At 36.0% G+C, this 24,515-nt stretch overlaps 1 protein-coding gene across 5 annotated transcripts; it reads left to right on the top strand.

Moving 5' to 3' along the window:
• The first annotated feature begins 2,231 nt into the window (after positions 1-2,231).
• On the top strand, positions 2,232-19,735 carry myb (MYB proto-oncogene, transcription factor). Of its 5 annotated transcripts, none has more exons than XM_088625278.1 (16): positions 2,232-2,330; positions 9,279-9,396; positions 9,794-9,865; positions 10,787-10,879; positions 10,989-11,209; positions 11,953-12,184; positions 12,655-12,735; positions 13,130-13,234; positions 14,439-14,678; positions 15,043-15,405; positions 16,064-16,206; positions 16,686-16,800; positions 17,241-17,363; positions 17,463-17,564; positions 17,993-18,100; positions 18,497-19,735. In XM_088625278.1, the coding sequence occupies exons 1-16, from the start codon at positions 2,299-2,301 to the stop codon at positions 18,608-18,610; spliced, it is 2,262 nt and encodes a 753-aa protein (XP_088481404.1). In that variant the 5' UTR covers positions 2,232-2,298; the 3' UTR covers positions 18,611-19,735. The 5 variants fall into 5 exon arrangements, with proteins under 5 accessions (XP_088481404.1, XP_088481406.1, XP_088481408.1 ...); XM_088625281.1 differs by lacking the exon at positions 2,232-2,330 and adding an exon at positions 7,169-7,311; XM_088625279.1 differs by lacking the exon at positions 2,232-2,330 and adding an exon at positions 7,456-7,603.
• Positions 19,736-24,515: the final 4,780 nt, after the last annotated feature.

Genomic DNA, 24,515 nt, shown 5'->3' with positions numbered 1-24,515 from the left:
CCTTTGGGTGGTTACCAGCTTGTTTAGAGCACAGGCTGGACCTGTCTATCCAGTAAAACTGGTTTTAGTCTTGCAGAAGTTAGAAATCATACTTGAGTGAACAGGATGGTTTAACAGGTTTTAAAACCAACTTTATTCTTTTTTTTTCTCCACACACCACCCATTTATTAATGTCCTTGCCTTCTTTAAATAAAAATAATAGATTCTACTCTTGAACTAGATTCTAAAGGGTAAACATTCAGACTCTGTCATTGTATTTTGTACGGTATGTTAATCTGGGGATGATTTTTGTTCATTTACATTGTATGTATGACAAGGCATGATTTTGCTTTTTCAATTCTTCTAACTGCACCTGTGATGATAAAGGTTGTGAGCATATTTCAAAGCATATTTCAGCATTGAACTTTCTAACCTATTTCTTTTGTACTTAATGCGAATAAATTCTAATTTAAACTTCTAACTTATTAAAAACAAGAGCATTAAAAAAATATCCATTCACAGCATATATATAAATATATAATTACCTATTGGTATCATTATCATCTCAGAATGAAGCTACTTTTGTCAGCATCCCCTTTGATTAGTCTGTATTTAAATATCTTGAGCGTGTATATCAGCACTGGAAACCTCAAACTAAGTTACAAACTGCATGCAAATGCTGAAAAAACCCAGTGCATAATTTATATCATTGGTTCTTAACACTGATCCTGAGGAATCATTGTGTCTGGTGGCTTTTGAGGGCAGCACGGTGGAACAGTAGTTAACATTGCTGCCTCATTGCTATGGGTCCCTGGGTTCAATTCTGGACGTGAGTTACTATCCGCATGGCATTTGTATGTTCTCCCTGTGGTGGTGTGGGTTTCCTCCTGCTGCTCCCATTTCATCCCACAGTCCAAAGATACACTGGTAGGTTAATTGACTTCTGGGAAAATTGACACTGGTGTGTGTGTGTGTCTGTGAGTGTGCTGGGATGGACTGGTATGCTGTCCAGGTGTACCCTGTTGGATTCTGGGATAGGCTCTGGCTGAACCTGAAATTTAAAAACACACCTGAAATAGAAAATTTAACTCTTTTAGCTTTTTAGTAACAATGCTGATGGAACACAAACAGGAAGACACAGTAGTAGACACAGGGCTGAGAATCATTTATTTATATTATAGATATGATGGCTGAATTGATTTGGTAACTTTGAATCTACAACGCGCGGCACAGTGGTTAGCATTGTTGTCTTGTAGTGCTGGGGCCCTGGCTTCCATTCCTGACCTGGGGTGCTGTGTGTGAAGAGTTTGTATCTTTTCCCAGTGTTTGTGTAGGTTTCCTCTGGGTGCTCCAGTTTTCGCCCACTGGTAGGATAAATGGTTTCTGGGAAAATTGGCTCTGGTGTGAACATGTGTGTCTGTGTTTGCCCAGTGATGGACTGGTGTCCTGTCAAGATATGATAATGATATATAAATGATCGATAGGCAAATACGGAACATTTTTCTCAGGGAACCCAGTGGAAACTCTCTCTGTGTGGAGATTGCCTGTTCTCCCCTTTTCCTTGTGGGATTTCTCCAGATACTCCAGTTTCCTCCCACATTCCAAATGCCTGCAAGGCCAATCTAACTGACGTCTTCAAATTGCCCCTCTGGTGTACCTTGTGACAGGTGTCTCCTCCAGTTTGTGCCTCCCAGGCCTGACTCTGGCTTACAGTGACACTCTAAGGATAAAGCAGTTATGGAAACTGGATGAGGGGATTATGATACTGGGCCCAAAAAATGGCAACAGTAAAATTGGAGCAGCCAGAACACCATATAGTATTACTCAGCAATCTTTTAAATTTTGGTGTTTAAAGTCGTTCAGAAACAATAGTTACATTATTTAATAAAATAAACAGGCAAAACATTTAAATGCATTTATAATGGCCCTTGTCTGCCTGTGTGATGTATTTGAAAACAATTCATGTTATATTTTTGTAAACACATTCCTTATTTGTCAAGTATTTTTTTTACTGTCAAACAGATCTGCTTAAGGGACATACTGAATTGAGAATAAATCAAAGTTAATGTTTACAACAATAATGACACCAGGAAAGTGCTCAGAAGAACAGTTTGTTAGCTTTTTTTAAAAACAATTTTAGTGGTTTGTCCTGGTGTGATGGGGACACACGGGGAAATACTACATTGAGCAACACAGTTGCGTCCACGAAGCAGAAGCGCACCGGCCGTTGGGAACTTCGGTTCTTCGAACTTCGCAGGTTTGAACTTCCGACCGTTTTCGCGGTTCTCGCAGACTTAAACGACTGGTCGAGCGGATGACATGAACGCCTCCCGCAGCCACTGTTCGTTTGGGTGAGTTTTGCTAATACATTGATTATTATTATTATTATTATTATTATTATTATTAACAGCCGTTACAGTAAGTATGCACAGTACGTGAACACAGTATGCCGCCAGTGCAGCACCGCTACAAATAAAGACAGGACAGCCGCACCAGTGTAGTCATACTGTAGATCCGCCGTTCCCCTTTCAGTGCGAGCAGAGGTGCGGGGCGTAAAAACCAGTCTTTGACACGACGTTGTTGAACCATTAGGTAGTCTGTGTCGATACTTGGTCGTTAAAAACGCGTCCTTGGCAAATGAGTTGGGGTCGCTTATGAAACCTCACATTTAGTGCTAGGTGAGATATTGTGAATCAACTTAAAAGTACAGTCGCTTTTTTGTCTTGACGTTACGCAGTTCCTTTGGTAAAATTATAATAATGACGTGTCGGTGAAATACTGTATATCTGTATATAACGTCTATGTATCCGATACATAGAAACGCAGTTTAAAGTCTTCAAAGTATGATGTAGAATTTTCTAAACACTTCGCCATAAATGACCTTTTGGTTACACCAACCAGATAGATTTTTAGATTAGTCTTATTTTCAAAATCTACGCCTCAATACGACTTTATGGATCTGTATATATAATTTATGAAACACCACACAGAACTAAGACTTTGTTCATGAAAATCTTGATATCCCCGTTAGGTTAATATGTAAACATTATATCCTGACGCCTACAAGGAAGTGGGTTTTCAGATGTACAGTACCTTCCTTAGTACAAACAGTAGGAGATGGAAGGACATTTTTTATACATTGAAAATTGTGAAAGAAGGTTAAGAAGGTTTCATTAGTGAAAGAAGGTTTTCTTGTTCATTTGTAAATTAAAATTATACGCTAATTATACGCACGTTACGAAAACAAGTTTATTAAGTAGTACTGTTAAAAAGAGTTCTATTTTAATGACTATAATTGCACAAATCTTGATTGACGTTAAATTGAATTCTGTACCAATATGAGTCAATATAAAATCATATATCAATATTAAATATTTTCTTTTTTCCACTCCATTTATTACGCGTCCAAACAGTAGCTATATAACAATCAGAACTATTTTTAATAAACTGTTGCTCTTGTAGCCATGAAAAAGCATCAGCCAGTAGGTGGACTCTTTTCACTCAGCTACTAATGCATGTAATTCACTCTGAGAAAACATTGCGAAGTTAACTATAGATCCTTGCTCCTAGTCGTAATGTAGTCGAGTGTAAAAGAGTATATTTACTCTTTTGCTTCGTTCATTTTTATTAGAACATCACTAAAACCACTGTGTCCGAACATTCAAATAGGAATAAGTAATTTAATGTCTTCAGTGTACACTGTTGTTTTGACCAGCTAATTTATTATAAGACCTGAATTTTTTTTTTCTCACTGGGGTTAAGGTAGAATATATTCCTAGAGAAAAATGGCATAATGCACAAAGTCATGCTAAACAACCTTTCTCAAAGCCTTTGCTTTACCCAGTTTTGAATAGCAATCAAATACAGAAGTGTTCATCCTGTATAATAATATAAGTGTGCAGACTGCAATATACTTTATGTATTCAGCATAATAATTTTCAAAGTAATATGCAACACAGCAATACACGAATGGTATTTAATATTTGTAATATAATTACATAATTGCATTTTTTATATATATAATAATATAATGGTCACACAAAGTCGGAAGCAATGGCAAGTATTCCCGAAAGTATTGCAAAACCAATTATGAAGAAGAACAGTATAAGGAAATAGTAGACAATGTAAAATATTTGGACAAGCAAGAATTTTCCTTAAAATCCTAATACTAATGATTATGGACTTTGAGGTGGCCAGTCATCCCAGGTACCCCGTTTCTGGTATATTACTCTTTCCGATTGGTCATGGGAGGTGTCATGTAGGACAGTGTTGTGTCAGAGTTAATTTGTTGTAATGTTGAATGGTTTAGGCCCATGTGGGGATTGCAAGGAGAATTAAATTAGGGATCAGTATTGTAACAGGGCAGGAAAAACACAAGGAGTGAACGAGTTAGGGCTTAGTGAGAGACCAAAGTTGGGTACTACAGATATGGTCTATTCATAAAAATATGGCTCGTTGTCGGCCTGTTCTTTTTGAGTGTGCCTGGCATCTCATTATGACATAATAAAATATTCGTTAGTTTACAAAGTTCCGTCCTTATTGTCTTAGTGTAAAGTCCCCTTAATCAGTGAACAGTTATATATCAGTGTGACACTGCTATACAACTGTCTTTCCCAAGACAATGAGGACTAAGGCCATAAAGGCAGAAGACATAAGTGAAGTGGGAATTATCAGCTTACTTTAGGGTGATCCCAAATCATTTTCTCACCTTGACATTCTATTGATGAGTGCAGCAGCCCAGTGGAGACCACAAGAAGCTGGAGGCTAAAGAGCCAGTAACAACAGTGGTCATACAATAGGATGCTACAGTATGAGGGTTAAGTGAAAGTTGTGGATATGGAGATGGTGTTGCCCACACAGGGGTTAGGCCCTATTGAATCAGTCCTGAACCCTGTAGGTACTGGAAAACAGGAGCTGTCAAATTCAAGCATTCCCACTACTTGAGAAGATCAAGTACAGTAGGTACATCCCAAGATCCCAACAAGACAGATGATCTGGGTTTCCGTGGGCTTTTTAGAAACTCCCTTGTTTCTGAAATATAACCTCAATATGACCCTTTCCATGGACAAGCCCCAGTGTTTTATTATTAAAATGAAGAACAAACCTGCACCTTCTGAAAAAGTAATATATGCTTTTCTCTCAAAATAGTAGTTTATATGAATTTTTAAAAATGGCATTATCATAACAATAACTAATTATAACTTTTTATACCCATTACTTGTTTTTTTAATATTTACAAAGATAAGTATAATTAATTATTTCTCACAATCATTTTTTACTGTTTTTGATAATTGTAACTCATTATTAATGGCTTCATGTGCAATCCATTCTTTAAATTTTCATTTTTACAGGCTAAACAGATTCAGCCAGCATGTTGAGAATTTGATCTAGAATAGCAAAATTTTCACAGGTTGAATGTTCACAGGATCCACTAAGAAGAGGAAATAACTTGTTCTGTTTGTCCTGAAGAGATTAAGTTTAGATATCATGTGCCCTGTCACAATCAGAAATTAGCAAAGATTCTTATTGAAAGAAAAAAATGTTAAAGAGGTCAAAGATACATCTGTAAAACACCCGCTAAAGTACAATTTAAATAATTAAAATCAAAGATCCTACCATTAGTTAAAAATAATTTCTTACAGTATGTTCTGCCTTTAACCCACAGCTGTCATAAAAATGAAATTCAACAACCCAGTGCAGCAAGACAAAGCCATATAAGAAGCAGCCCATACTAAAAAGTGTTTATTATTACAGGTTTATTTTACAAAGTATTTTACAACAGTATTCATTGATTTATTTTATTTTACAAAATATTTATAGCAGTACTCATTGATATATTGTATTTTACTTTTAATTTGATAGCCCTACCATGAGTTGAATTTTCGGATGTGGTTGCTATTGGTGTCTGTGCCATTAGTCACGGTCCGGAGGAAAAATAAAACTAAACATTTTGATTACAGTACATGCATTGCTGTGGAAACGCGTGCCGTGAGTGTAGTGGCAAACGTCAACTTCTGAGTTGCTCTAACTATAATGCTGTGACAAACTAAGAAAATAACCTTTTTATTATACAAATCTAGACTTTGAAAAATAAAAATATTAATCAAATGATTCAGCCTCGGAAAATACACGCAAAGCTTTCTCACAATATTAAATGAAAGTGACCAAGCGAAAAAAAAGCTCTAAACTGACTGCGCCCTCTAACCGGTGTTGTCATTTAGTGCAAGTCTGTTTTCACTTCACCATGGGGTTGTTCCGAGTCCACCTACTTCGTGTCACAGCACAGTATACTGCGTTTTCTTTCACAAATCGCTTGTGAGGGGCTTTTGTTTCAAGTTACAGAGGGTACGTTTAGAAATTAACCAACTCTAAATTAAAGCTTCACAATTAAATACAAAATGTATAAAATAAGACTACCAAAAGCGATTTATAGCATATGAAAGGGTCAAGTAACCTTTGGCTAACTTTATTCCTCATCTAAAAATGTATTACAACAATTTGCACGAGAACAGTGTTACACAATTTAAGATTACTACATTTAAGAATTCGTCTTTTCCAAATACTGCAACATTTCTACGTGGCATTAAATAAAAATGGATACATGAGATGAACGACAAAACGTTTGTTTTTTTAATGGAATAATAAAAATAAGTACCCAAATAATGACATAGCGAGGACAAGATAGTAAAATCTCTCTACGGTTTATGGGTAGTTAGAATAAAACACGTGAAATCTCGCTTTCACAGTACGACTTTTTTTTCTCTTAAACGCCTGTTTGCAGCACATTGTACAATTCTGAGTTATGACACAAACGTGAGCACCTAGGAGCGCTTCACAGTAACTTCTCAAAAATGAGCTTAAGTGCTGAAAACCAGCACCGCTAAGGGCAACACATGGTGCAGCGCACAACAACCACAGAGGAACACGAGAGAACAGACAACCCAGGGTCCTACGAAACCGCTGCAGCTGCTCATGCCAAGTCCATTCTTTTAATTGTTTACATTGTCCTCGGTAACAATACCCCCACCCGCTTGAAACAAATGTACACATAGTTTAATAATTGCGTTTAGCGGGGATTGGACTGAAAAAGGCGCCTTCCCCTGCAAGCTTGGAAAGGTTTGTCAAACGCGCCTGCGCAAATTCACGGCGCCAAATTTAGCGGGGAGGGAGGGCCTAAGTGCTTTTGTTTGATGGAATCTGTTTACAGTCTCTCTACTCTTTAATCTCAACCTGCTTCCTCCTCCTGACTATACTACACACACTTTGGCAGAACACTTGCAGCAACAGCCACTTCTTCCGTACCTTGATCATGGCTAGGCGGCCAAGACATAGGTATAGTAAATCGTTTCTCTATTCTGAGTGCAAAATGCTATCTTGTATATATTTCTAAATAGCATTTGGAAAAATATGGTTTATGATTATGGGAATTTGATTTTTTCTTACATGTATTGGATTTTAATTCTCATGAAATTATGTTTGAAACTATGATCTTGAGCGCCGATCTAAATGTAGGAATAAGGTACTCGTGAGAATGGGACTTGGACGTTTTATTCGGCTTATGTTAGTTACTGAGCGTTTTAACAGTTAAATTGGACAGTTTTTGCGCTGGCGCTGAGTTGGACAGGTGAGCATATGGCAGATGTTGTTTGACTTTGAAACACCGAACTTTGTTTTGTAGCTGCAGGTTGTTCATTTAAATTTCATTCATTCTCTGTGGAGACAGGTTGTGCGTGTAAGGTGACAGGTGGGCATTCTGGATAGTACAAGGCTTTTAGCAATTACTTCTTATTAATAATTTAAGGACGTGCTTTAATAATTATTTTAAAAGATACAAAGAAGTGTTCGATTGAAGAAGTTGCGTTTTATTTTTTCTCACACGTGTCCTTGGACGATTTTTTTCCTGTTTATTACTGTATGTGGTGGTCTTTTTATTGTTGGCTACGTATTATATTTGGTCTTTTGTATTTGTTTTATAAAATCCGAAGCTCATCGTTTAAATGACTTCCTAAAAATGTTTAGGCTACGTATTGAATTCCACGTTCAGCGTCTCTCCTTACTTTATTTCACAAGTTATTTATGTAATCAATAAGAAAAAAATCTTAATTCTGCATTATTGTCACAGTTAAGTATGTTTAACTGATATGCAGCGGGTAAAAGTAATACATGAACTCCTGTGAACATCACCTCGGTTATATCCTACACAGTCAACGCATTACTGCCTAACACTTCCATCAGCGCGATGTGTCAAATGTGTCAGCCACTAAGCAGCTCTTTTGAGAGTGCCAATGTCAGTATTGCGTTCTTGCTCCCAGTCTCCCCTTGCATTGAAGCTTTTATAGTAGTAGCCTTCTCATAAAAAATGAAGAAGTAATTGTGCGCTCGCTTGTGGTTTTGTAGAGTTTAACTGTGCGATATCTGTTTATCAAATTAGGAGAAAGCGTTCAATCATTCCTTGCCCTTCCTATGCCCGTCATCCTCGCGTAGACTCCCGTTAAAACCCCTAATGTCTAATTAATTAGTTAAATAATGGGTTTTTGTGTTAAAAGCGCTTTGTTAGCTGGTACCGAAAACCTTTTTAATGTTAATTTGTCAATTCAGATTGCGAGCTCGTAGTCGTCATTGTGTTCTTAGTTTTTTTTCTATACTTGTACATTTTGTCTCGTCTTTACAGAACAGTTTGAGTCATGGCATCGTATTTGATTTGGAACTTTTTTGTTTTTATTAGATAATGTACCGTTTCTGGGTTTCATGGAATATTTAACAGTTTATATGTTTACTTTAAGCTGCCTTGATACTTTCACTAAAGAAAAGATTATATATGATTTATGTAAATAAGTGGCACAAGATAATCTTTTTAGTTTTTCTTTGTTATACAGCCCATGATTGTAAAGGGTTAACTGGCTCTATAGCGCTTGAGTACACAAAGGACATTATCTCCGGCTAGAATTTAGTATCCTGCACATTTCACTTTGTTTTGAAGACTGATTGGTTGAATGCATGCCAAATGTGTGATTATCCTGTTTTCTAACAATACACGTGCAGGTCTCAACATGCAGAAGTCATGAAAAAATAATTAGCATTGCCAATCCCCTCAGATGTATCTGTGGAAACCAAAAACATTAGAACCAGTTTTTCAAAATATGTACCTTATGTCTAACTTTGCCCAACACCTGAACCTGCAAGATTTACAGGTTTTGTCACTACAAGGGCTTTTATTATACCTTTATGGAACCTTAGTAAAAGAAATGGCCTTTTGTTTATTTGCAGTTTCCCACAGTGTTGCTCATTCTGTTTTACAGTGTTTACAGTAGTGATGATGAAGAAGAAGAAATTGAAATGTATGATCACGACTATGATGGACCATTGCCAAAATCCGGGAAACGACATTTAGGCAAGACTAGATGGACACGTGAAGAGGTACGAAAATGTTAGAAGCAAAACAAAAATTGTGCTGCCCTTTTATCATCCTTCAGGAGGGTAAGGGTTGCAGTGAATATTAATGTTGACAGATCACATTGATTATCTCCTAAGGTACAGGGAGGTAAAATTGGCCCAAGTCTGAATATGTCTAAAGAGTAAGAAATATAGTTAACCAGTAAGGTAGTTCTGATTGTTAACAGTCAAATACAGTGTGTACAAATAAGTATGGGAGACTTATCTTTATTTTGTGTCTGTGGTCTGACTGCATCTTGTGTGCTTAACAGCATACTTTGAAAATCTAACTTGAAACAGCTTTTGTGAGACAGTCCATTGTAGAACTTAACAGTAGCTTTTTATTTGATCATTACATTTGGTTTTGTTTTGTTTTTTCCAGGACGAAAAATTAAAGAAGCTTGTTGAAAACCATGGCACTGAAGACTGGAAAGTTATTGCCAGTTTCCTTCCTGTAAGAAATAAGTCTTTCTTAACTATGATATATTCTATCTCTGGCATCTCTCTGACAGCTTTATCATTCTCTCCACGTTGATAAGGGAAGGAATAGAAGAAGCAGGCCTTTCTGTCAGAACATACTTTTTTTTTCTCTAGAGGAGAAGTTGTATAAGTAATTGAAGGATTTGGAAATGATTTGGCACCACGTGCTCAGCCACAAAAGTGTTGGTTTGAACACAAACAAACCACTGAAGGCCTGTTGTTTACAAAGATGGTTTATCATATTACCCAGTGTGTTCCTTCCATTATAGTGCAGCAAATTGGATTGCTTAGGTATTTGAATAACCAATATAAACATCAACAATTTTCTTGGAACTGTTTTTAATTTTAAAAAAAGCTGATTATTGTTTTTTTATTGACCTATGTAAAACTGTTTACAGTTTTTGATGCATCCATTTATTTGAAAGACTTGATGTACAGTTTGTTGTCCATGAGGCAGGGAATGTACATTGAGAACTAAGACCCTGATCTTCAGAACCACAGTGCACCTGTGTTCTGGCATGGATAGCAGACATGAAGATTTCATTTCTCCAAAATAAAACTTTGAAGTAGTTTATAGACTAAGAATTAGAAACTAAAAATGTTTCATTTCTAAAATACAAAGTGGGTTTTTGGCACCTGTTATTTTCATTAGCACCAGCAGAGCAGCAGTGCTTTCTAACGAACGAAAAGAAAATACCATCCAGTCTTATTTTCTGAAAAAAACTTCATTCTTTGCTAATTGACTTAGTGTTCAGATGACCCTACAGCGGTTGGATCGCATGCTCATGAAAGAGGCACTTTGTCTTCTGTCAAAATCTTTCTAATAAGTGTAATTTATTTTGTCAAAACATACTGTAAATGTAAACTAATACTCTTTAATATTTCCATTTAATAGAATCGGACAGATGTGCAGTGCCAACACAGGTGGCAGAAAGTATTAAATCCAGAACTTATTAAGGGTCCTTGGACTAAAGAGGAGGATCAGAGGGTAATGACATTCACTTTCATTTAATTGTTTAAAAAAATTCCAGTATGCAACAAAGTAGATATCCAACATTGACAAAGCCATTCACCAGTTTTGCTTCTGTTGCTTGCAGGTGATTGAACTTGTGCAAAAGTACGGCCCCAAACGCTGGTCAGTCATTGCGAAGCACTTAAAGGGCAGAATAGGGAAACAGTGCAGAGAACGGTGGCATAACCACTTGAATCCAGAGGTGAAAAAGACATCCTGGACAGAGGAAGAAGACCGAATTATTTATCAAGCACACAAAAAACTGGGAAACAGATGGGCTGAGATTGCTAAACTGCTACCTGGGAGGTAATCTGGCAACTGTGAAAATAAAGACATACTGACTTACTTTATGAACTTTAACAAAGAGAAATGTCTGATAATCTTGTGCTGGGGATGGTCTTAGAATCAGTTGAATACTGCTCTCATCTCTACTTTTCATTTGAGATTCAAATTAAAGTTATGTGAGATTCATCAGATGTACTGTGGTTTGCAAAGACTTTTAGATAGGTATAGTATATACTGTACAGGTATATATATTCTTCAACTGGTTAGTGGATATCAGTTTGTAGAGATATGCTTTGAATTATGCAACAGCATGTCAAAAGTTGAAGTTTCCAACGAAACCAGAAATGTATAACCTTACCTTAAAACATAATAAAGCTCAAAACGCTAATGCCTTAAGATTTGACGCTTGTGAGGTTAAGCAAAAGGGCCTGTTTTTTTAAACCTCAAGTCTTCCAACCACAGTACTTTCAGAGCTGTTGGTTATGAAGTGTTGGGTGTGGGTTCTAGGCCTTGTGTGTGATAGGTTCTTTCTGTGTATGTTTTGAATTTATGTTTATGTTTGCACTTCAGTTATACTGTGGATCACATGACTTGTAATGTGCTTTAACGCCAACACCAGATGCTACATAAAAATGTATTGTACTTAAAAATGTACCATAGGGTAAATAATCAGGATGCGACTGTATCTACTGTTAATGTTTTTGGTATGAGGTGCAAAACACTTGTTTTTTATAAACGTTTTTTTTTAATATCTTCTTGCACAGGACTGATAATGCTATCAAGAACCACTGGAATTCCACTATGCGCCGAAAGGTTGAGCAGGAAGGTTATCTACAGCACACCCCGAAAACAGGCCCGCCAGCGCTAGCCACAAACTATACAAAGACCAACCACATAATGGGTTTCGCCCATTCATCCCCACCCTCTCAGATACCAGCCACACAGTCCCCAATAAATGGAGACTATCAATACTACCACATCCCAGAAACACCGCGGGTAAGCTTTGACTTTAACGCAGACCAGTATATACAGTGCATTTTAGTCCAGTTCTGTATTGGAAGCTATTGGATGTTAAAATGTTCAGTTTCAAAACAAATAGATGTGTTAAAGGCCACATAATAATGCTGTGCCTGGTAATGTGGATAGATTTTGACATTTTACTTTACAAAAGCATAAAAGAAACATGTTAAAGTCTTGCATCAATGAAATATCTGGTGCTTTTTTGTTCTTTCTTAGATTTGTAAAAAACGTAAAATTTACTCCTCAGTCTAATTCTCATTAGGCATCTTCATCTGGTATAATCTGACTGCCTGCTATCTATACAATAATTCAAGCTGTGTTCACGTGTTTCTAAATAAGAACAACTTGTTTTCTAATTGTCATTTGAAATTTCTAAAGTATTTTTAGTGAATTAGTAAGCCTGTTCTACTGTGCTTCGAGCAAACATGTTCCTTTTATGATTTTAGATTGCTGGTCAGGTGCCCTTTCCTGTGGCTCTGCATGTCAATATACTTAATGTCCCTCAGCCTGCTACTGCTGCTATTCAGGTATGTCACAGTCAAATATCTCTTCCAGTTTGGAGAATTGATTAAAAGACCCGTTGGGGATGTAGTGAGCCACATAAAAGCTACCGTGTGTTAAAAGTTAAATTAAAAAAATTCATATCAATCTTTTTTCTTTGGGGATTTAGGTTGTATTTCTACCTTTGAGGGAAGGAAGAAGGGAGATTCCACAATGTCAGATAGAATTGATGCAGTGCAAAAGCAATTAGGCATTGAAACTGATATTATGTATAGTACCCAGACAGCTCTACATTATCAGTTATAAGAAGTAACCCTTTTTCCCTTACCTTTGGATTTGGCTTGACCTCATCAAAAGGGGTTGAGTAAAAGCACAAGTCTGAAGCTTTATCTGTTCTTTTCCCTTGACTCTTAATTTCAGAGACACTATAATGATGAAGATCCTGAGAAAGAGAAAAGAATAAAGGAATTAGAGTTGCTACTAATGTCGACTGAGAATGAACTGAGAGGGCAGCAAGCATTACCAGTAAGATTATTACTGCGTGGTTTGGATGAAGGGACAGCAGCTTCACCCCAGTGCTTCACTTTTTCGCCTTTCAATCTAAAAAAAACTATGGGGAGGCTTACAGTACCATTCTAATCTGCTTGAATTATTCTACAGTTTGTAACTGAGAAAGAATTGGATACTGTTAAGTACTGTACACTCTGCCAGTATAACTTTAGCAGAATGTACTTGAAGGATTAATTTACTGTATTTTTCAGGATGAATCATAGTTCGAAGTATCATTTGGTAATTTCGAGTCTGTAGAAGTACAAAAGTGCTTAAAGCCTCTCCACAGTTTTGTGTGCATATGTGTAGACTGCTTTATTTTGATTTTTTTTCTAATTTGAAATGCTCCTCAACAGTTGAGTTGATTAAATTAACCTTAATCACCTGCAGACTGTTTTAACTAAACTTAACTCATCTGTATGTGCATGCAAAAGTGTTGCCCCAAAATATTTCAAATTGATTTTTGTCAAGGCTTAAATTGATTGTATGATATTCTGTCTGCCCTTTTAAAGCTATGAATTGCATGTTGTTTTCCGCATGCTTTTTGTTGTTTACTAATTGACGTTTCCTCATGTATTTTCATTTAAATTCCATATGGCTGATTTTAGCAAAACCTGAAATCTGTCAATTAGATCTTCTGTTTTCTTAATTTAAACATCATTTACCCACTTCTTTACTTTGCTGCCTTGGTGTGAACTGCAGCGATAGGAAAGAGAGTCAGACAGAGTCAAGTTTAATCACAAAGATGAGCAACTCGAACTCTTAAAAAGGGGGACAGTTTTCCTACCACACTTCTTCTGAAAGGTGGCATTGAATGCTGAATAACATTGTGGCCTTTCCTCCCTGCAAGCTTTTTCAATACAATATTCATTCAGTTCATGCAGTGTGAAAATCCTTTAACATGACTTGCAAGTGAAATCTGATTCAAAATGTTTGTGATGTATACTAGCTTAATTTGATTTAAAGAGTGCTTTTAATCTTGACATTATTTGAAACCTGTGGGTAAAATATCCAGTGGTTCCTATATTGTTTTTTGGCATTTAATGCAAGGAAACATCTGGGGGGCTATTTCACATGCAAACTGCTGAAGTGATGCAATCATTTTATCTTGCCTTAAACAGTATCTAACACCTTGTGCAACCTCTCTGTTAAGTTCCTTTTCTTTGCCTTCACAACACAGAGTCAGATGCCAAACTACTCAGGATGGAATGGGGCCACAATGGCTGATAGTTCAGGAACTCATGGGGATAGTGTTGCCATTTCCTGTTTAGGAGAGCAGCACCAGCAGGCAGCACCCCCACCGCCCCTGGACCATGGCTGCCTTCCTGAAGAGAGTGCCTCCTCTGCCCGTAGCATGGCAGCCACCCAAAATAATGTCCTGTCTCCTCTCCCCGAATACATAGATTCAGTAATTGACTCGGTAAGTTGACTTTCCGATTGGTTTTCTGACTAGTGACCAGTCAAAGTTATGCTTATGATTGTTTGTACTGTATATGTTTAACGTTATTTTGTAAAGTCAATAATTATTGACTTATTTTATACAGTAATTGCAGTTACAGGCACCCTGCTGAGTGGAAGCCCTTTCCCTGGGTATTAATTATGCCCTTTACAAATGGCTTTAATTTTTGCTGTCAGTGTTGATTTTGTGGAAGTTTGTAGATAGTGTCAAATCTGGCAGTTTTCAAATGCAAATAAAGGATCCATCAGCAGAGCTCCGTCACTGTGTAAGGAATGAGGCCGCCCCCAATTGTGTCTTAAGATCCGTGCCTCCCCAATCTTTTCAGGATCCCTCCACTTGGGCTGAACTCAGCAGTTTTGAACTCCTTGATGTTGCCGATGCTTCGCCTTGCAAATCTCCATCCGTCAAATGCACAGAGCTACAGCAAAAAGAAAGCAGTGTATGCAAGAGTAACGAACACACTAACGCAAACTTAAGCAAAGCCTCACTGTGTCAGGGCTCTCCTGCTTCGCTTGGGTCGTTGTCAGCCTCAAAGTACTGCGTGTCGCCATCAGTCAGTCTTCACAAATGGAAAGGGGATGTCAGTCACTCGGCCAGTGGTGACAGTAGCATCTTCACACTAGTAGACTTCAGCTGCTCCACTCCCAAGTGTTCCCCAGTCAAAAGCCTGCCTTTCTCACCCTCGCAGGTAGTTGAACAGCGATTGTAACAGTTGAGAGTGGGTTAACAATTTAGAAACTAATCTTAGGAGACAAATGACTAATCAATATGGCACTTGTTGATTATTGTTAACCAGGTATTTTCACCTACCCCTTGCTATCACTTTCAGATCATCCTCAGCTGAAATCTAACTTGCTTTTTTCTTTTTTGTAGTGTTCCAAACTGTAGTTTTTTATTTATTTTTAGCTGTACAGTACTAAATTTAGCAATCTGTTAAAAGCACATCATAAGTTGAGCTTGAAGAAAAACTAGCAAAGTTTATTTTTTGACAGAACATCTTAGATTTTCTCAAGTAAATATCAGCTTATTCTGATTCAAGTAAAGGTCTGTTATAAAGATCTTTCAAGTTAAAGTAAAAGCATCACATTGTGATTGCAAAACCTCAAGAGGAGGGGTACTTCTGTAAATTCTAGCAGTTTCGTATACCATAAGATTATGTGGAATAATATTAAAACAACTCATTATTTGTTTTCTTCAAACTCTACTTATGAGGCTTAAAAAATGTCATTTCATGATTCCATTTCAATCATTCACCAAAGTTTGTGCACATTCGTAAATTTGTGTGCTCTTTTCAAACCATTTCAGTAGTGACTATGATTACTAATGCAATTTTTTTATTTTTGCAGTTTTTCAACACATCATCAAGTCAAGAGAATTTAGACCTTGACAATCCAACATTAACCTCCACTCCTGTGTGCACTCCAAAATCTATGATTGCAAATGCACTACACCGTGATCATACTCTTAAACCTCAAAAAGAAAATGATGTGTAAGTTTCTTCATTTTAAAGTATAATGAATGCAAGGAAAGGTGTGGGAAAAAGAGTTATCTGTTACTAAAGGGGTCTCAAAGGAAGTATGCTATAAACTGCTTATGTTTTCTTCTTTATTGTCTCCTGTTTGTCCCCAGGGAGTACATTGAAAGTGTACTTCTTCAGTTCTGTTACAAAAGTTTAAGCAACACAGCTATTTTAGTTTTTGTCTGATAGCTCCTATCAGATACAGTATGTAACTTGTGCATATCTTAACCCTGCTGTAATACAAAGGTGAATGACAAATATCATGGGTATTGTCCTGATAGTTTGCATACATTCTGATTTAAATTGTCACAGTTATTTTTGCTTGGAAGAAAATAATCAATCTAATTGTAGAATACAGAAGAAATAACAACAGTGAAAATGATCTAGTTTAGTCAAGGAGCTGTAATGGTGAAATGTGTTTTTAATTTACCTCTTTTTAAAAAATTCAGTTTCAGAACTCCTAACATCAGACGATCAATAATGGAGACATCTCCACGAACTCCTACCCCTTTCAAAACAGCACTTGCGCTCCAAGAAATCAAATATGGCCCTTTAAAGATGTTGGTAAGATTAATGTTAAAGACATTTGCTATAAATTGATAGAAAAGGCTGGGACATTATTTTATTGCTCCACTAATTTTAAGCATTATAGTGTATTGGGTTTGACATTTTTGTTTGTAAAAGTCTTTACATTTACCCACATGGCAACAGAGAGCAGTGCATTACTGTACAAAAAAAGAGTCGTGGGCTAAAATAGTGAAAGCACCCAGTACAGATTTCATCGTAAAAATGATTTCCAGAAAATGTCTATGTTTTAGAATAAGTTTTTAAAAATTAACTTTAAATTACTTTGTGTACTCCAATTCATCCAATTTTAGTTAATTCTGTGGACTTTGTACATTAATGTTCCATTTACTTGGCTTTGGTGGTGTAATTTCTTGTTTCAAGTTTAACCCTTTATAGTGTTTTCAGATATATTTCTGAAAATTCTGGTTTTGTTCCAGCCCCAAAGTCCCCATCTTGAACAAGACCTGGCAGAAGTCATCAAACAGGAACCTGATGAGTCTGAAATAACAACAGGGATTCATCAAGACGAACAGCCAGTATTAAAAAAGATTAAACAAGAGGTACTTTCCTTTCATTTGAGAGCAGTGTGCCAGTTTTGCTGTATTTACCTGCGTATCCCTGCAGATGTGCTGACTGCTTTGGTTTTACATGTATTTCAGGTGGAATCCCCCTGTGACAGGAGGAGAAGCTTCCTTCAGTGGGAGGGGAACGGCCTTCCTGCGCAGCTTTTCCCTCAGAACAGCTCTGTGGAAGTTACTCCGGTACGGAGAAACGAAGACCCCATATCAGAACTTTGGAGTTTAATTAAATCATGTTTTCATGAGTTGGTTAGGAAGTATCCCAAATGTCTGAGGTCATGGTTTAGACAAAAACCTGCTTAGGAAGCTCTTTGCTTTGTTGTTTTTACCAGCACAGACAACTCTTTTAAATGCATGAATTCCTGAACAAAGAGAAAAATGTTTTGCTAACACAGTGTTACAGTCTTTTGTTGTTATTAGGGCGACGTGTAGATTTATGTATTCTTCAGTTTTTGTATTTCTTGCCTGGGCTGTGAGAGACCATAATATTGAGTTTTTAGGATAACAGTTGGATATGAAAAAACAAAACAGTTGGTCATGACTGTTGTGGAGAGCTGTGTCGAAAATAAGCATCACAGTAGGTTTAAATTAAGCTTGTTTCCCCCCCACAGAATCTTCTGACAAGTTCAGTGTTAATGATGCCAGTGTCTGACAAAATTGAAGACAACCTGGTAAAAGGGTTTCATGTCCCTCGAAGAACTCTTGGAAGCCCACTACAGGTAAATCAAAATGAATTCCACAGATCTTAGAGCATATTTGATGGCATTAAAGCATCATTCAGAAGTTGAATTGTATAATAGAAAGTTTATGACTGCTACTACATTTTTAATTCTTTTTTTTAAACGCATTTAGTAACTTTTATTGTTGTGAATAAGAGGAGTAAAATATACAGTTCTAAGAGCCCGTATTGTGATATACTGTATACAGGCATGAGACATCTAATGTTTAGTGTGGGTGTGTGTATTTCTTTGGGGGAAAAAACATTTAGTTCTAAAGATTGATATTTATTTACATTTCTAAATTACCTTTTGTATTTTGTGAACAAAGTGTTGCAAAATCAGATTTAGAGTGTAATGAACAGTATGAACTGATTTATATTTCTGCTTTGCTTGTAGCAACTCAATGCATGGGAAGCAGTTGCTTGTGGGAAGACTGATGATCAAATGCTTGTCACAGAGCAGGCCCACAAATACATTAACAACTTTTCTACCAGGACTTTAGTCATGTAAGGGGTTCAAACAAAGCATTACCAAACAAAACTAATGGAAAGTCAAAATTAAAAAAAAAACACTCAACACTCCAGGTTGATTAAGAATCAACATTCCCTCTACTTGAAGATGCTCATGATGTCACAGGGAATCTATTTGTTGTGGTACAACAGTTGGGAGAGGCACATTGCAGTTTGTCACTGTGCATACACTTGTTGGATTTCAACCAACCAAAGATTTTTTTTTATGACAAACTTACCTAAATTTCTAGGTAAAACTTTTTTGTATCTGTTAAATGTTTATTTTATGGATATTAATATAAAGAACAACTGCGTAATTTATTATTTGTTCAAAGATTGTTTTCTTAACATTGGCAAAACAAGCAGTGTTTCACACCAGTATTCTGTCTTTTCACCTTGCATTAGATGATATGTGAGCAGAAAAGATGCACAGTGTAACAGTATGTAAAGCCACACGTGGGTTAAATTAAATGCACTGATAGGAGTATTTTGTCAAAGCATTATTACAGACCACTTCACACCAATCTAGACTGGAAATATTTAAAAATATTCCATATTTTAATTTTGGTTTAAAACCGCTATTTTGTGTGTTTGTGTGAGTGTGCTTGCTATTGTTTTTTGTTTTCTACTAGCTTGCCTGAAAATATACTGTATGGAAATTTGTTATATCTGAACAAATGTATTATATTTTTGTTTTATAATTTAATTTTTTTAAATAAATGCCAAATGGAAGAGGATATTTTGCTGCTAAAAATGTTAGCATACCTTTTAGACAGTTAGTGTCAAATGGGCAGTAGAGCTTTACTAAATCAAAATGTACTGCACTAGCATTTGGAGAATTTGTTCTTTAAATGTTGTTTGTAAACACTGTTTTTTGGGAGAAAAGGCCTTGAACCTACACTTTTGGGGAAACACTTTTTATTGTTTTTTTGATTTCTCTTTTATACACATGAATATTTTTTAAACATGCTTTTTTTTATTGAGAACTGCTGTAGCAACCGGTGACAAACACTTAGCTTATAACCTGTATTATTTGCTGCCTTTTATATTAGCGCTCAGTGGAAATCATTCAAACTTTTTATATGGAAATTCTGAACTGCCTTGTAAATAAAGTGTTTTTTACATATTCTGTTGCTCTTAATTTCAGAAGCATTTATAAAAGCATTTTAGATGCAAAATTAAAACAGAGGTGGTAAAAGAATTTTAAGTAAAATGATTTACTTTAATATGGTAATTAAAATTTGAATTTCATACTTTGCAAATGTCACTTGTTTACATTTCATTTCTTCATTTATAACAACTTAGATAAGGATTGTTCAAACCCAATGATTACAACATTGTTTGCAATAATTTTAATTTAAAATTCATAACTTCAGGGACATTAAAAAATGATTACAGTACTCATTTACTGCATTTTAAATGCCTCTCTGTTTATAAATGAAAATCACACTTTCCAATTTCCATATGGGCTGCTGGAGAAATGCAATACAATAGTGGAGAATTTTCAATGAAAACTGTGTTCTTAATATAAAACACTGCATACAGTAGCAATATTCTCAAGCTGCTGATTCCTTAAATATGCATTTATTACTGTTAAGATGACAGTGTCACAATATCAATTAGGGGACTTCTTATCAAATGTTAAGGTTCAGAAACTGCTTATTATTCTAAAGGATTTCATAAAGGTTTCACACTTCATCAGTGACTACTTGCAAAGGTGTATGATAACTTGATAAAAATGCAAATTTTCTAACCGTTCATTTAGTCCATGGGGTTATCCTTTTTCCTCATTTTTTGTGCATGTGTGACTAACAAAAAGTTTAAAAAACTTTTGATGCGAAGGCTGACCCATATTTGAACATATGCCTTTGTGTGTAGCTGTGGGTGTTGTGGTTAAATTCTGGTGCAAGGAGAATGATAATGCATGGTATGGAGGAAAATCTTTTAAAATGTTGCTTGGGACCTGTAAGACATTTTAAAGCTGCGTGTGTTAATGTGTATGATGCATTAAGTGAAAACACATGAAAAACACTGAATAATTCAAGAGGAACAGGTCAGAAAACACACCAGTCACATTGAGACTGTGTCGTGAACAGCAGCTTAATAGTAACTGATGGATTTTGAAAGGGGCCTTGTAATAATAGTTGGTTTGAGAGCTAATCATAAAAATGAGTGGGTTCAGTGTTGAATCTGGAAAGTCTTTGTCCTTTTGAAAAAAAGAATATAAGACATTTTTTAATCATATCTTGTATTCTTAAGGTCAATGATATGGAGACTATTTCCTGTGAATGAGAAGATAAGTCATTTTTGCTACTGTGCTGGACTGATTGCTGACTTGGGCAACACAAACACAACTGCTCCTTTCTTTGTTCACCTGGTGTTCAGTAGCAGTGCAGGTGGTTTCATCCAGCACATGAATTCTGATTAAATCATATTGTTGAAACCACAACAATGTCCAGACATTTGGTGTTTTGGCTTGGCTGAGGATACAGCAAAGCTTTTTCTGTGGCTACATCTAAATAACTCTAAATCAGAATCCCTACCTAACTTAAGCCTACTGGATTCCTCTGGACAAGAATAAAAAAGCTATTTCACATGTCTTTGATACATTCATTTTGCTAAGGAGATACTGCTGTCAGAAGGAAATATTAATGGTTATTGGGACTGTGGAACTGCCCTACACTAACTGCTGTCACAATGACTTTGTTCACTCTAATTCAGATTTCAACTTTAGACTGAAATTCCAGTTCAGTCTTCATGATTATCCTGTAGATGGGCATCACATATTCTGTGATCAACCATAACCTTTTTTGTTCATTCAAAGTGAGATTAAGATTATGATTTTCCAGACCAATGTCTCTGAAGAACTGTCCAAACCTGACTTTCTAAGACAAAAGTCTTATTGTAATGTATCTACAGTAAGACAAAAGTGATTGTATTGCAGATAAATCAGTATACATGCCTTGCAAACATATTTAGATCAGTTTTCACTTTTTGTTTGCTTTAAAGCTTGCTGTCATAACACTTTGAAATAACAATCAATATTTGTGGTACACACAACCTATTTAAAAAAATGGTAGTGCATCTTATCCCCAGACACTTCCTACATCTGGCCATTGCTCCAAACTGAGCAGCCAAGCACAGAGGAAAGTGTCGAAGGATACCATTGTACCAACAACAACTGTGAAAGAGCTACTGAGTTCAAAGTCTAGGATGGGAGATAATGTGCATCAGTCAATAATACCCAAAACCTTTGACAAAATGTGTGTTAATTACAGGATGGCAAGAATTACTTATAGCTGCTCCATGCTAAGGGAAGGCTGCTCCTCTGCAGTAAAGAGTGAAGGGAAAATGGGCAGAGCAAAGTACAGGCAAATGCTAGAGAAAAACCTGTCTTTGTTTGGTAAAAACTTAAAACGGGGGCAAAAATGCACTTTTCAGGAAGACAATAATCCAAAGCATGAGGACAAATCTACACTGGAGTGGTTTCAGAATAAGGAAGTGAATGTCCTTGAGCAGTCCAGTAAAAGTCCTGACTGGACTCTAATTGAAAATATATGGAAACATCTAATTGCTCTCCAGAAGTGACCCACAAGCTACCTGAGGTTGAGTTAATCTGCCATTAGGAATGGACCAAATTGCACCAAACTAGTATACTAAGTTTGTAAGGCTTGCCCAGAAAGACCTGAGGTTGTAATTGCTGCTATAGGTGCTTCCACCAAATATTTAATTCACAGATCTTTCAACAGATATGTATGCATCATTTTGTGTTTAAAAAAATGGGACACCATAGGAGTTGTCTGAATGCTTTTCTATCTGTTCCTTTTGTCATTAGATTTCTTTTCCCTTAGCTTTGTGTACGAAACCTTACCTATATTTTCTAATTCAGCCTTTTCTAATTTTCTAATTTTCTAATTGCTCACCAGATTTTCAGGAATATTTATATTAAAGCTGCTATAGAACACCTTTTCTGAGAATTTTGTCCTTTGCATATTAAAATAATTGAAAACCACTTGTGACATATGTTTTGTTTTTAATACTGCAAAAATAATAATGCAAAAAAGTGAAGTGCTGGACCTAATAGATCCTTTTTTTTTTTGCAGTCACCAAAGATAAGACTGACATAAAACTGTGCAAATGAATAGAGATTGATTGATGATCAATCAATCTGAATAATCATGTCATAGATAGCTATCTAGAGGAATGAACTTAGATCGCCGATTTTCAATACCCCTTTTGGATCTTTATTCCTGTTCTAATTTTTGGTTCTTCTTCTAAGTGTTTTATTTTATATTATTTTTTTATTTTTTGGGGGGGGGATAAGTGTTTAATATCTGTTTTTGCTTTTAGCTGTATTGATTAATGGAATACAAAATGTGCATCAATCATTTTGCAAGATGAAGGTTTTCAAAACAATGTTAACAATTCTATAAACATTTGAACACAACCATAAATACAGTGTAATCGCATAGCTTAAGTGTTTAGTACTAACACAGCAGTCCAGCACCTGCCATTCCTCCTCTGATCATGGGATTACAAGGACAGATGAGATGAGAAGCCCAAACACAGTTACAGGTACTGTATGTGTGTAACTGGTTACATGTAGTTTAGATGGAAAGAACAGCACCATCTTGCCAATATTTGCTACTCATACACGGTGAAATGTTCTTTTTCCTTCTAACTGTTCATGTTGCTGTTCAATTTGGTCTTTCGTTTCTAAATTAAAAGTCTCAATGACATGGCACTTGAAGGTTTTGTCAAAGATATGAAGTCCAGTTTAGTCTCTTGAGGAAAATCACTTCCTTCAAGAAGGAAGGAGGGGGCCACTGTTGTCTATATTTAAAAAGTCCCCATTTTCACATCCTCGTTGGCCACCTGCCCGCCAAAAAACAATCAAGTTAATTTGATGCCAGCCTTATACAAATATTTTATTCTATTTTTGATGTAATATTTTAATATATTTGAAAAGCCACAATTAAAAAATAACGATAGAAATGGATTAATGCTTTGCCTTTTATTTTCTGATAAATCAAACTGGCAACATTTGCAAACCAGCAACATGGTTCTGTGGATATTCTGAATACATAGAATACTTAGTTGCTACCGGGGGATTTCAGATAGTGATAACTTGGCGATACATTATGTTTGGTACCAATTCAGAGCTTGAATGTGAAAAGAAATATAGTCCAATTGCATTAAACACTAATGCTTTTACCATGAAGAGATTAATTTATTTCTGTTCTTGTAATCCTTTTCAGTCTTCTGATAGGACTGTCTACTTATTTGTTCGATCTACTATGTGATTGTGTTGCTGTGTTCTTAAAATTGTCTATTTAGCAGGAATATGACGATGACTGCTAACCCAACTAAAACAGCAGAGTGGTTTTTCTTCACACCCCTCTCAGACTATTTAGAGTTTAAGCTGTAATTGGCATTATATGACACCCCAAACTTAGGAAGCAGTCAGTACTGCTGTGGGTTAGCAGGACTAAAGAAATGTGTGAAAAGAAGCTCTTTTTCAAACATAATCAAATAACAAGAATGTAGCACAAGCATAATGTCTTGCTCATGGGAAGCTGGAGATATTCATTTGCAGGACACATGCTAATAAAAAAGGAAACAATGTAGAATATAGTTACCATATGTTTCAAAATATGTACGTAAGAGACACCATAGTTCTGTGCAGAGGAGGAGCAAAGGAATATATGAGTCATTAGATAATAAGTGAATGTTTGTTTTAAGATTTAATTAAATGTGTTTTCTTCATTCTCAGTACCAGTCATTTGGCATGTTTAAAATACTACTTGTTTACTTTACATTTTACTAAATTCTGAAGAAAAATTACTTTGATGTTTTATAAAATACCCAGTTGTGATTATTGTAAGAATTAAATTATTAAAACACAA

Source organism: Lepisosteus platostomus, chromosome 3 (genome assembly GCF_059453375.1).
Source record: "Lepisosteus platostomus isolate fLepPlt1 chromosome 3, fLepPlt1.hap1, whole genome shotgun sequence".
NCBI classification, from domain to species: Eukaryota; Metazoa; Chordata; class Actinopteri; order Semionotiformes; family Lepisosteidae; genus Lepisosteus; species Lepisosteus platostomus.
This window is presented reverse-complemented; position numbering and strand designations above follow the sequence as displayed.

What these genes read in the sequence shown, in the direction of transcription:
- myb (XM_088625278.1), top strand. Translation starts at nt 2,299, where the DNA reads ATGAACGCCTCCCGCAGCCACTGTTCGTTTGG. An exon ending in CCTCAAAAAGAAAATGATGT is followed by an intron (nt 16,207 to 16,685) that starts GTAAGTTTCTTC and finishes TAAAAAATTCAG; the next exon opens with TTTCAGAACTCCTAACATCA. An exon ending in CTCTTGGAAGCCCACTACAG is followed by an intron (nt 18,101 to 18,496) that starts GTAAATCAAAAT and finishes CTTTGCTTGTAG; the next exon opens with CAACTCAATGCATGGGAAGC.